The sequence below is a fragment of the Tympanuchus pallidicinctus genome, unplaced genomic scaffold (genome assembly GCF_026119805.1).
Source record: "Tympanuchus pallidicinctus isolate F22 unplaced genomic scaffold, pur_lepc_1.0 scaffold4, whole genome shotgun sequence".
NCBI lineage: Eukaryota > Metazoa > Chordata > Aves > Galliformes > Phasianidae > Tympanuchus > Tympanuchus pallidicinctus.
In genome coordinates this window covers 37199768-37213313 of record NW_026294758.1, presented here as the reverse complement: position 1 = coordinate 37213313, position 13546 = coordinate 37199768, and the positions used below count along the sequence as shown (strand labels likewise).

At 37.8% G+C, this 13546-nt stretch overlaps 1 protein-coding gene across 3 annotated transcripts in view; it reads right to left on the bottom strand.

Moving 5' to 3' along the window:
* PRUNE2 (prune homolog 2 with BCH domain) overlaps window positions 1-13546 on the bottom strand; it is a 133289-nt gene that overhangs the window by 41957 nt on the left and 77786 nt on the right. For all 3 annotated transcript variants that reach the window (XM_052700754.1, XM_052700751.1, XM_052700752.1), the window contains exons 7-10: window positions 11344-11502; window positions 3907-10381; window positions 2957-3519; window positions 2719-2849 (exon numbers count right to left, since the gene is read on the bottom strand). In XM_052700754.1, the coding sequence (XP_052556714.1) occupies window positions 2719-2849; window positions 2957-3519; window positions 3907-10381; window positions 11344-11502 (7328 nt within the window). The remainder of the gene's footprint in view (window positions 1-2718; window positions 2850-2956; window positions 3520-3906; window positions 10382-11343; window positions 11503-13546) is intronic.

Here is a 13546-nt window from a genome sequence, read left to right as displayed (position 1 = left end):
AAGATCCAAGTTTTTACTTTTTTTACAGAAATTCCTAAATAATGGTAGATTACTTCATAGAATGGATTCAATAAACCATAGCAAAAAGAAGTGCAAAATACCTATTTATTCATGGCCATAAAGATTATTTCTCTTGTGTCACTATAAATGTGAAAACCACAGGCTTTTTTGAGTGATCTCACAAGGTATCTTCATGTTTCAAAATCTCAACTCTATTCAGCTGATTTTAAAAGTAATTTAAAAGCAGACACCTGGAACAGTTCTTTTTTCCTCTCTGGAACATTAGCATCACCAGCATGTAAGCATGGCAACTCAAACCCCAGGATGCTGCCTATATGCAATTAGTCAGTGTGACTTAAGCAGGGTCAGCATCTGGCTGCTTTTAATTTAATTTTTTATTTTTTTTTGTGGAAGACAAAGGATTTAACAGCCAATTTGTTCATATGAGATTTGTGAGCCTACATGCAAGTATTCAAAGAACTCCTGCTCTTTCCTTTCCTACTTAGTTTTTCTTTGTTTGTTTTTTTGTGATCAGAGGTGATAAGCATTTTTTCTTTTTAAAGCTTTTCACTAGAAATTACTTGCCTGTTTCAAAAAAAAAAAAAAAAAAAAGATAAATTCCCAGTGAAATCCAGCAAAGACAGTGGTGAGGAAAGTTTCCAGGGCTATTCCTAACAAGCAGATCATGTTAGAGCCAAGGAATGTTTAGTGTTTCTAGATAAAGAAATCCCAAGACACTTTTCCACACAATAATGTGGATTCAAAACTGCTGCTTAGAGATTTGGGTTGTTTTGTTTTTTCCAGATTTCTCTTTTGTGTAAAATTACAATATTTCAGCTTTTCCTTCTAGAATATAAGTTAAAAATTTGGTGTACTGCTTGCAACAAAAATGTTTTATGCTAACTAGTTTTACTTCTGATGATTTCAAGGTCAAGCACTCAGCATTTAGTTTACTTCAGACAACACAGAATTCAGTGGCACGTATCTCCCACCACTCTTTGTCCTTTGCCCTTTTCTTGAAGACAGTAAATGCTAACCTGCACCATCAAAAGTTGTCATTGCTCCACAGAAGCACTGCCCTTCTCATCATATATATTCTTCCAGTTTTGTGCTTAGAAAATGAGGAAATTTCAGCCAGGGACAGTGCTAGGCTGTAAGGAATAAAACTCAAAATATTGTGTGTTAAAACAACCTAAGATGATAAAGTTTAAACTTGCAAGAAATATTGTTACTTTTCACTAAGACTGAAATTATGTTTAGAATGAACAAAGCACTTATTCCATATTAAAAACAGCTCAGCTATTACAGTGTCTGATCTTGTGCTATTAACACACACTGATAAATGTACGAATATATTTAGAGGGGAGGTATTTTAACAGATCTGGGGGAAGATAAAATCACAGCTACTGAACTTCTCATTTTGGAAATGTTAATAGGCAGTGAAGTGCTATGTTTGGGTTAATAAAAAGCTGCACTTTTCTGTCAGAGACTATTTGTATTTGCTATTAGCAATATCACAATATCACAGACACCCATGACACCTTTGAGAGAAAAAGAGCTTATTTCTAAAATTGCGAAATTGTTAGTGAAAATACAAGAAGAAAAATGTTTAAAATAAATTGTAAGTCAGAACTTGATAACAGAAGTTGTGGATGTCATGTGTCTACACTGAAGTGCTTAGGAAAAATTGGAATAGAAAATCAGTCACGTATTTCAGAAAAACAGCATTTTTCCACATTTCATACCAAACACACTGTTTTGGGTAAGTGCAACTGAAAAGGAGAAAGAAGTGTGAAGAAGTGACATCTCTCTTTTCTACTGGGAATTTTCTTTTGTTGCTTACAAGAATTTCACTATATAAACACCAAGCCAGTTTCCATCATGTAAAATTGCAAGCCTTAGCACTTGCGGATCTTGCAGTCCAGGAGAAATGAAGCCAGACTTCCATACTTGCATCACTAGATCAGTTACAATCTCTGCTTGTAAAAGACAAGACAGCAACAGAAGCACTAAAATGGTCCAGTAAATGGAGTCCAGTCACCCCTCTATCCGTCTGGTGGAAGTCACTAAAGCTATAGACACAGAGGTTGCACATTCACCTGGAGGGAGATGCAAATACACTAGAACTGTCTCAACAACCAAGCCAGCCTGCACAGAGAAAAATGTTGCTCAGCTCTGATTAGAGTTTGAAAATAACTACAAGGATAGCAATTTTCCATCATCCTTTACTTTCTTCTAAAAGTCGTATCTTCTTCTGACCCTACATGTCTACTGCTTCCTGTCTTCATTCCAAAAATTTTTCCACAAGGCAGAAATAATATTTCACTTCAGCGCCTTCATAATCTCATCACTGGCATTGCACTGCATTTATACAGGAATTACCACCAGTACCTAGCCCAGGAGATATCCCGGCCACATCTATTTCAGACTTCAATGTAGGTTATCTGCCTTGTCAAAGGCAGATTTTTTCTGCAAGGAAGTGGATTTACGATCTTCCAGCATTACAAAAGAATCCTAATTCGATTCATACTCAAGCAACCAAGAATCAAGATTCTGTTTTGATACAGTGAGGAATACAGTGATACTTAAATCACATAAATAAAACTTTCAGACTTGAAAGTCTTGATGTCTCTTAATGATCTCACAGAATTTAATAACTCTGATAACTGAAGAACTGAAGACTTTTGAAAAGAAACAGATAGGTTTTTTTTTTCTTACCCTGATTTCTCACTCAGTTTTCTTTCACTGTTGAGAAGCACAGACTCTTCTTTCAGCTCCTGTTCTGTGAATGTGTTATTCCCAAGCTCCTGCTGATTATTTGTTTCCCAGGCACCATTACCATCATCCTCCTGCAATACAAAAGCATGTGTTCTTGTGATATCCAAACTGTCATAGACAGCGCATCAAAGGAAGCACAGCTTTTGTGTTCAAATGATTTTGTAAAAGAAGTTTCTACCTGAAATTCTACTTGAGTTTCAGTTGATTCCTTCCCTTCAGCAGTTTCTGCTACTTTGCCACAATGTCCAGACTCAAATTTTGGCATCTCTGACTCAGCAGAAATTTCCCCAGATGATATATCACAGACTTCATTTTGGCCCAATATAATCCAACCCTCATCTTGCCCAAATCTTTCTCCTGATTCCCTTTCATCCTCGAGTTTTTGAGGCACAACAGAAGAGCTTCTCTCATCTAAGTCCCATTCAGCCCCACAAGCAGATTGGTCTTCCCTTTCATTTATTATGGAGATTGACTGAAAGGTATCCAATGGGCTTCGTGAAAAGCCTTCATTAGATTCTATTTGTCCAGGTACAACAGCCTCTTGAAACACAAAATCACTTTCCCTTGCTGAAGGCACATTTTCTTCCTCAGTAACAAGGATGTAATCCATCTCTACTGAAGCTGGATCTCTGTGAACTTGCATTCTCATATCCTCCTTACTCTCTGTACTTTCCAGTTCAGGGCTCTCAGAAGAATTTCTTGGCTTATTCTCTCTTCTAAGCACGGAAGTAGCACCAGTTTCTAAAAAAACAGACAAACAGAAATTCTTTTTAGTTTTTGAATTACTATTTTAGTCACCATGGCTAAATCAGTACTGTAAGATAAAGTTCCTTTCAGTTTTCTTTGACAGACTCTGTTAATGTGTACTTGAATTTTACAATATCATAATCATTATTAAAGATTGTACATTAACACCATAATCACTCCTAAGAGAAAAATGATTCAGTGTCCCATAGATCCTGCACAAACAACAGAAACAACATCCCAACTTGAAAGTTCAAAAGGTTTAAACGTGCTTAGAAGAAGAATGCTTGAACTACTCCCAACAGCAGAGCTCTGTACATCAAGGGGACACATATGTGAACATTCAGCAGTAATACTCCAGACATTTCTTTCTTGTTTTCTTACCAGCAGGTGATCTTTTATCTCCACCTGGCGGTGAGTCGAGATCAGCTGCTTCTTTCAAAACCACAGAAATTCTGAGAGCTTCTTGGGACTCTAAGAATGAAGGTTCTGACATGTGATTCTTCTGAAGGATCTCTGGTAAAGACACCTGATCTTCGATGCTATTTTCTTTGGTCATCAGGATGCCTTCATCACCTTCCAAGGGAGTTAGTGGTAAAGGCTTTTCATAAGAAACATTGTTACAAAATGGCTGCTTTAACAAGAGTTCACCCCTTGAACATCTGCTGCTAGAGGGTTCAGCATCAAAAGACACATGGAACGGTGGAGCGTACACCACTAGTGACTGGTCGCTGGGCATTTCCTTAAACACAGGAACATCTTTCTCAATTATGTCTTCACATTCTTTTGTTATGTTCAATTGATCATTTGAATTAGATTCAAAGCCCTCATTATCACCAAGAAGAAAGGATTTGGGAAAGAATATTTGTGTATTCTTTGATTTTCCTTCTGTTGCTTCGCTACCTGCTACTTCTAATATATTAATTTCACCACATGTGCTCACTGTCATACTACTGACTGACGTGTTACAGATGTTATGTTCCAAACCCTTCTCAGATTCATCCAAGAACTCTGCTGGTATGTCATCACCAATTATTGCTACCTTCTCAAAATCAGAATATTTTCCAGCTTCATCCAAAGCACTAATTTCTTTCAAGTTCTGCTCTGCTTTATCAGGTAGAGTTAAATTCATGGGAACCAAGTTTGTCTGGAAGGTCGCCATTTGAGACAAATCTGTTGGTGTTCCTTGATAACTTACAGGAATATAACTTTCATGGAATGCATCTTTCAGATCTAATGATGTCATTCCTAAAACTTCACTGGGGATGTTGACTGGTTCAGTTGTCTTAAGAGCAGGTTTATTTTCTAGATAATGTTCCAAAACTGCAAATTCGAGAGGCTCTTGAGAATTAGAAGACATAAGTCGATATGATTCATCAGTCTTTCCCTGATCACAGTCTTGGGGACTATTACTTTTAGATTCAGCCTCTGTCTTCTGCATTACAAACTGACTCTTTGTGTCATAATCTATCTCTTTACTCTTATTTGACTGCATGTGAGTCATCTGACCATCTTGTCTTTCAGGTTTTACACTAATCTGGGAAGATGGGATAGAGGCATGCTTAACTTCATACTCTTGGCACACATCTGGACTGTATGACGTCTCAGAACTACTGTCTTGTTCACAATGATTTAATATATCAGGATTTTCAGTAACTGATTTCAAAGTGACAGGCTGTTCAGCACTAGTCCACAGGTCAGGTTCCATTGAAAATGACTGATTACCTTCTTTTGTGTTATCTTGTAAAATATCTGGGATAAGTGCAGTTTGGGAAACCAATACATTCAACATTGGACTTGACTTCTCTGTCATTTCAAAAGACAAGTCTTCTATAGTGAAAGCTGGCAGATGGTTGTGTTCTACTGTTTCACAAGTGTCTAGCTGTTGTTCTAGAGGGATGAGATTTGCATTTCCCTCATGGTCTTCTGGTTGATCATGTACTATGGTTTTTTGATCTGCTGTGTTTGACATATCTTGTTGATCATATGAAAAAGTATTCTGTGAAGACAGTTGATTACTCTCATTTGTGGGAAAAAACTGCTCTTTCAAGTCCCTTTCTTCTGTATCATCTAGTATAAAAGGATCATATTGTTTGAACTCCTCAGTGTCTTCATTTACTTGGCTATCAGAAAGATTCATAGGATATAACAGCTTCATCTTTTCATCTTCTTCCACATCACAGTACAGGTGAACAGGCTGATTTCCATCATTTGGTTCAGTGGAATGCGTTTCTGTTAGCTCTTCATTTTGTGCAGGTGATCTACAGGACTCCTCCTTATTGTTTGTTACTTGATATGTTGCAGAGTGACTTGAAATCGAATTCTGGTCTTCCACCAGGTTTTCTCCACAAGTTGGTGAATTCCACCATCCTGAACTGTCATACGGAAAATCAAATGTTCCTACACTGAATTTCTGATCAGTTCCTAAATCAGCTTCCAATGACAAACTCCACATACCACTTTCTGCAAAGTATTCTTTTTTACCACCAACAGAAGTCATTGTTTCATCTGCATTCATCTGATACAAATGTGAACCTTCTGTGCTACCCACTTTTTCGCTGCAAAGACTCACTTGAGCCTTATTCTGAAGTGTTTCACGCTGATCTAAATATTCAGAAGTCTCATTATGCTCTATTACGTTAAAGTCCTCCTGTGATACATTCTGAACTTCAACAGTTTCAGGGTTTTTATTTAAGATATCTGCAAAGATGTCTTCTGCCACTTCATTTTTTGCATCCAAATTGTCTTCATTTGCTTCAGGACTTGTTGCATTTGATTTTGCATAATCTGCACCTATTTCAGATAATTTGTGCTCCTTGTTTTCATATGTGGAATCTTCATTCAGTTCTTCTGGACATGCCTCTGAATTCTCTGAATCCTCATTTAGTTCCGGACTTGATAAAGAAGATACAGTATCATCATCTACATGAGCATTCCAAAAATCTAAGCTTTTGGGAACCTTATTCTGTGCTGTGCTTTTTTCAAATTGTTCTTGATCTTTATTCCCAAAGTCTTTGATTTTGCAAGCCTCCTTAAGATTTTTATCATTTTTACTATCCCACATATCTTTTTTTTCTTTGTGATTACTGTCAACTGGAAGTTCACCCCACACATTCACTGATGCATCACTTAAATCAGGGCTCGTTCCACTTGAGTGTGTATAATCATCTATTGAATCACCCCATACATTATCTTCCTCCAAATAACTTCTGATCTGTATATCCTTTGAAAGGCTGCTTGTGGTGGTTGCCATTTCATGGACTTCACTTGCTTCAGGACTTGTTCCAGGAGATTTAAAATCCTCATGTTGCTGTACATTCCAAGCAGTTTCAGGAAAACTGTTATTAAGCGTTACACACAGTTCCCTGCAAAGCTTATCAGCAGATTCTAAATTTTCAGAATTTTCGTTTTTCCCCAAAGCTATATCATGTGAAAATGAATTATCCATCATAGACATGTCTGTGATGTCAGGAACACTGACATAACCAGCAGAAGGACTCTTCTTAAATTTAGTAGATGGAGACTCATCTATGAAAATATTTTCATGAGTGCTGCTTAGTTCTGAGCTATTTTCAAAAGACACTAACTTAGAATTGCTTATGTGTGGGTGGTTCAACACTTTATGTGAGCCCTCTGTTATATCTCCCAGTGTTTCTGATGGTTCATTCATCAAAGGAATTGACATAGGTAAGCGGCAACCAGAGTCATTCTTTCCAGAGTCATTCCAGCTATCTGACTTTGCAGGCATTTTAGAAGAATTATTTTCAAAGATACTTTCCGTCTCAGGACTTGTTGCATCCTCTATCACTACAGTCTCCTTTTCATCTTTCTCAGTAAGAGGCTGTAATATTTCACTGTAACTGTAACTTTGTGGTCTGGAGTCACCAAGAGATTCATAATTTCTGTCTTCCTCAGAAGCACTTGAAGAAGACTCTGCATCATTCTGTGACAATTCCTTCCTCTCCTCTTGACTGATTAGATCACTCTGATTGGAAAATGACTCATTGTCTGTGACAAAGTCTTCCAAACTAAAACTAGTCCTTATTTTTTCTAGTGATCTAGGAAACTCAGATTTTGACCTTTTGTCTTCTGAATCTGTGTTACATGAAGGCTCACTGCTGTCTTCTGCTGGTTTGCTGCAAATGTCAGTAATAGTTTGTTTTCCATCTGTCTCATCTGTTATCTTATATTCCTCTTCTCCTTCCTGAGAGATGACAATGGCATTGTCCCAGTCTTTCTCACAATCCTGCTCAGTCTGTAAATTCCATGAATTAAGATGTTGCTCTAAATGCTGACTACTCAATTTTTCATCAACATCTGGAGTGTTTTGTGCTGGCTCCTTACTCGATGTCTCACTTTCTAAATCACATATTTTCAGATCCAAACTATTTCCAGCATCTGAAGTTGGTGTAGATGTGCCTGTGTCTTCTACAGGAGCACTGCTCAATGCTTCTATATTTGCAGCTAAACTTTGTGCAGTATTTCCTTCATTCTGTGGTGGTGATAAGTCATTCACTGTTTGATTGTATAGTGCTGTAACTCTTTTGTTTCCGAATGCAGAAAAGGTATTTTCATTGGTATGTACCTCAGTTGAAAAATACTGATCTGTTGCTTGTTCTGAATTAAGTAACAGTTTAGCAGAGGTAGAAAGAGCAGTACTGTTCGAATTTCTTTCTTGTAATTGGGCATCAACATTATTTAAGAGCGTGCTCCAAATGTCTGTGTCTTTCGATCTTGAAAAGGGCATGTTTACAGGAGACAATAGTTCATTATTTGCTTTCTCAAGTTCTTTCAGTTCAGCCAAATTTGGGCTTATCAATTTATCAGTAATTGTTTCTTGGGCAAAATCTCCACCCTCATTTTCTCTTCCATTTTCCACGTATGTAGGTGATATATAAGAATCAGATGTTGAGTAATTGGTGTCTGGTGGAGAAACAGCTAAGTCTTCACCTATATTTGATGAGCAAAGATCTGAGTGTTTATATAAGAAGGTATCATCCCAGGGTACCACTATTTCCGTTACCTCTTTCCTGATGTTTTTATCATACCTATTCCAGGTCTCCACATTTTCAAGTTGTGTTGGCCTATTCTTAGGGTCGCCAAATAGAGCTTTTTTCTCTGTTTCTAATGTGGAGTTATTCTGCATATTGTTGATATCAGAATTTGTATTTTCAGATGATTGACTCTCTTCTAGGGAATAACATCTTTTTTTATCCCAGGCTTGTAGAGATACCTGGGTAGGTGAGTTTTCAGTCTCATTGTCTGCTACAATTTCTGAAGAATCTGATAAACTATGTTTTGTTCTGGTCCATTTCTCAGGAACATTCACTGATTTTTTTTGTCTATCCAGTCTGGACACATTCCATAGTTCTTCTGAGGATCTAGCAATATTTTCTGCGTCAAACTTCATCCAGACATCATAAGAGTCTCCTTTTCCTTCTCCACTGGACCATGCATCTGACATCACAGGTGTTGGCTGACTGATCTTCCATGCAGCATTAAAACTCTCTGATTCTTGTTCTGTCCCCTCTGAAGAAGCAGTTTGCAAACACAAATGTTCACTGTTTTCCTCTTTTTTTTCTTGTTTTTGATTATCTAGTTTAAACTGATTATCCCACAGATCTGTTGTCGTGTATTCCATTTGCTCAGGCTGTTTTTGGAGGAAAACAGAATCTGATGCTCTTCTATCAATATGTCCTTGTAGCAGTGGGCTTGCTTTACAATTGTTCCACAAGACAGGGCTCTGAAATACAGACTCTTGTTCACTTGAACTCCATGTATCAGTATTTCGGGACTCTAAGTCAAAGCCATCCCACCAGCTTCCATATCTGACACGTGAATGAGAACACTTTGTGTCCTCTATTTCATTTATTTTTTTAATAACTTCTTGTGGGAAAAATAAAGGCTGCCCATTATCTAGTGGTGAAGTTTCTACAAGACTGTTCATTGGAGTCGGGGGAATTCTTGAATCAGCAGATTTCAACATTTCTGGTGAGGAAGTATCACCCTCAACTAAATTAATCAAACTTGAAGTTTTCTCAAACATTTCTCCTGGACTCACATCAAATTCAGCTAAACTATCTTCCTTTTTTGCTGTCATAACTAAGTCAGTTGAATAATTTGCCGTATCACTTTCTAGCAAGTTTGTTTCGTCACGTTCTTTCTGCACAGCAAGTTGTTGCCCTTCCGACGAATCACTATTAAGGAAATAGTCATCTGCTGGAGAACAGTCAACAGAACGAGAAGAGGATTCAGATGGAGCTGTAACCATTGGTGCTAGATCAAAATTGAAAAGGTCAAAGTTACCACTGCTGTCTCTAGATTGAGGTTTTTGCTCTTCTGCTATTGCTCCTTCAGGAATAGGGCTGTAGGAATCAAAGCCAGGCAGAAGACTATGATGGGAAACAGCACCTTCTGCAACAGGGCTGTCATCACTAAGGAAAACAGAGCTCTCCTTGGAAGACCTGCTGCTTCTAATGGTAGCCAAGCCACTGTCTGGACTCACAAGGTCTACATTAAGATCAACATGGGCTTGAATGGATCCATTTAAATCCTGAGGATTTTCTATAAAGTTGACAGAACTGGTCTGTGGTTCTACATCAGAGCCATATAACTCCACAATACCAGAAGACCCTTGTGAAAGAGGAGCACTTCCAGCGACAGCTTCAGTAGAAGATGTTCTACTGTTTGATACCATTTCTGGTTGTCTTCTATTCATGACTTCCTTAATGAGAAGAAAAATTTGATCGCAGGTAACCAAAGAATTTTCTTGATGATAAATAAGAATCTGGTCACATCCACACTCCAGTGGATCCAGCTCCAAGCAAGGATTTTGACATTCTTCTAATTCGCAGCAAATCTGTTGAAAAACAGGACGTTTAAAAAGCAATTACAGTCATAGGTAGCAGGTCACAGTCTATTCCACAGTGCAACACAGTCATAGCTATCTATTCCAATTTATTTACAACAGACATTTTACACACTAAATCAATGAAATATTAAAAGCTTGGCATAAAATATATATTATGCAATTGATCATAATGTTTACATGAAATGATTCCATTTGACTTCCAAGTTTATTTTTCATTAGTAAAAGAAAATCCAAATTCTTAATTATTGCCTTAAGAAATCTGATTAAAATATATAAAGGGTATGTAAGAGAAGAATTTCTAGAATAATCAAGTTCATAAAATAAAAACATTTATGTTGATCCTGAAGCAATAGGGTCCTTTAGGTACCTGTTTCTAAAATGAGAAGTTTTAAGAAAAAGACAAAGGTACAACGAATTGCCCTGTGGTAATTTCCTCAATTTGGGGACAAATGCATGGGAAAAAGACAACATTTGACTTTGGATAAACTTTTGTTCTAGAAATAATTTGGCTTAATTTCAGAGCTTAAATTATTTAGTGATAAAATACACAGATATGAAATCTGGTCAGTTCCATTTATATGATTGTTCATGACCCATTGTAAAAGAGTAGATCACAATCACTGTCCTATGTGACATTGTGTACTGTATATTAAAATATAAAAACAAGCCAAAACCAGTAAAAAAATAAATAATTCTGTTTTGTACAGTCTTACTGTACTTCCAGTGACTATCCAATCTTTCTATTAGGCTGTTCTGAAGCAATCATGAGTAACACAATCTTGCATTTCACATCACATTTATAATGCAGTCATTTCAAATTGCTACTCCATTGCCAGCCAACTGTAGCTATTTCTTGTATCCACCTAGTTTTTAAACTTTTGCATATACTTTAAAAAAAAATCACTATTTTTAAAGCAAAATACTTCTAAATTATTTTTCCTGGTACTTACTTGATTGCCAAGCTCTAAGTTTTCCGAGTATACTGCTATTTGCCGTTTTGTTTGCTCCTCATCTGACAAAGAGTTGGCCAAAATTACAAGTACATCAAACCTGTATTTATATATGAATGCTTTCAGATCACCAATAAGATTCCTGTGTAACAGGCAGTCCTGAAATAAGATAAGAAATTTAGAGGTCAGTGCATTTTTCTTACTCTTTCCATCCGTATCTGTTGTGAAAATAGAAACACTAATACACAACAGTGGCTCTAGTTATAGAATCATAGAATCACAAGGTTGGAAAGGACCTGCAAGATCATCTAGTCCAGCCATCCTCTCATCACCATTGCTACCACAAGCACTAAACCATATCTCGTAGCTCCTCATCCAGACGCCTCTTGAACACTGCCAGGGACGGCGACTCCACCACCTCCCTGGGCAGCCATTCCAGTGCCTGACCACTCTCTGAGAGAAAAAGTTCTTCCTTATGTCTAATCTGAATCTCCCCTGGAGCAACTTGCAACCATTTCCTTGGGTCCTGTCTGTTGCCTGGGAGAAGAGGCCAAATCCCTCTTCACCACAACCTCTCTTCAGGAAGTTGTAGAGTGCAGTGAGGTCTCCCCTGAGCCTCCTCTACTCCAGACTGAACAATCCCAGCTCCCTCAGCCGCTCTCATAAGACCTTTTCTCCAGATCCCTCATCAGTTTCGTTACTGAAGAGCAGGTCTAGCAGGGCATCATCCCTAGTAGGCTCTTGTACCAGCTGTGTAAGGAAGCTGTCTTCCACGCACTCTAGAAACTTCTTGGACTGCTTCCTCTCTGCTGTATTATACTTCCCACATATATCAGGGAAGTTGAAGCCTGCCATGAGAACCAGTGCTGGCAAATGTGCATCTTCTGCAAGCTGCTCACAGGATGCCTCGTCCTTCTCCGCATCCTGATCAGATGGTCTGTAACAGACCCCACGAAGATGTCACCCCTACAGGCCTTTCCCCCAGTCCTTATCCACAGACACTCAACTTTATCATTCCCAACTCTTCAACATCAAAACACTGTAATATAAAGAACCACACCATCACACTTCCTTCCTTGTCTATCCTTTCTGAAGAGCTTGTAGCCAATCATCTCAGCACTCCATCATGAGTGGTTCCACCATGTTTCAGAAATAGCAACTAGGTCATAGCCTGCTGCACAATCACGTCCACCTCCCATGCTGTGTGCATTGGCACAGATGCACTTCAGCTGAATCATCTGCCTTACCCCCAGCTCAAGCACCATTCCCCTAAGACTAGTGCAATGCAGAATTAGCTAGATTTTGCAGTGTTATCCATTCTTTTTCTTGGGGCCATAACACATGAAGAGCAAATGTCCCACTTCAGTCATCAGTTCTGAAAATTGCTAGTGAAGAAATTACCAGAAACTTTATTTTCTCCCTTATGTTCCTATTTGTATTTGAGAGTTTTTTTTTATCTTCAAGTTAAACACAGTGTCATATGCTATAATAGTTGTGATGTTGCCAAGCTACACTGGCCCTGAATAAACAGCAGTTCATCATAAATACAAAACAACTGTATATGCAGATCGGCATATTATTCCCTTGCATCTGTCTCCTACCTGATAAATTACTGTTTTGGTTAGATAAATACAAATACTATTTATTAATCTGCTCAAATGTGCCCACAAAATGCCTCTCCCACCCCTATAAGTTGAACTTCAAAAAAATATCTTTTTCCAAGAATTTTGGAAGTAGATTCCTTCCTAGATTAGAAATGAAATTCTGCTTTGATGTTTGTAATACGTAGAACAATAACTTGATCTACATTTAAACCATGCAGAAGTCAGCTAGCAGTTTACTGGTGGACATTCACATATAAATTCTGAATAGGAAGATAGGTGAAGAACTATGGTGAATAAGGTTTGAATGTCCAACTACGTCTCAGCTGTTCAGTCACACCCAGTTGCTCACTCACACCCAGGAAGCTCATAGTTCAACTGCAGATTCATTGTACAAGGTGTTCACTACTGTAGACATGGTAAATAAATGACAGGTTTAGTACACATTCAGCCTTCTAGCCTCATTATTCTTTAGCTTCTAAATTATTTCTATATTCTTGAATTGATTGAAAAGGCAAGGGATTAAACATTTTCTGCCAAAATCAACTGATTGAACAGGAAACTTCATGAAAGAAACACTGCCTGGGATAATTTTTGCCCAC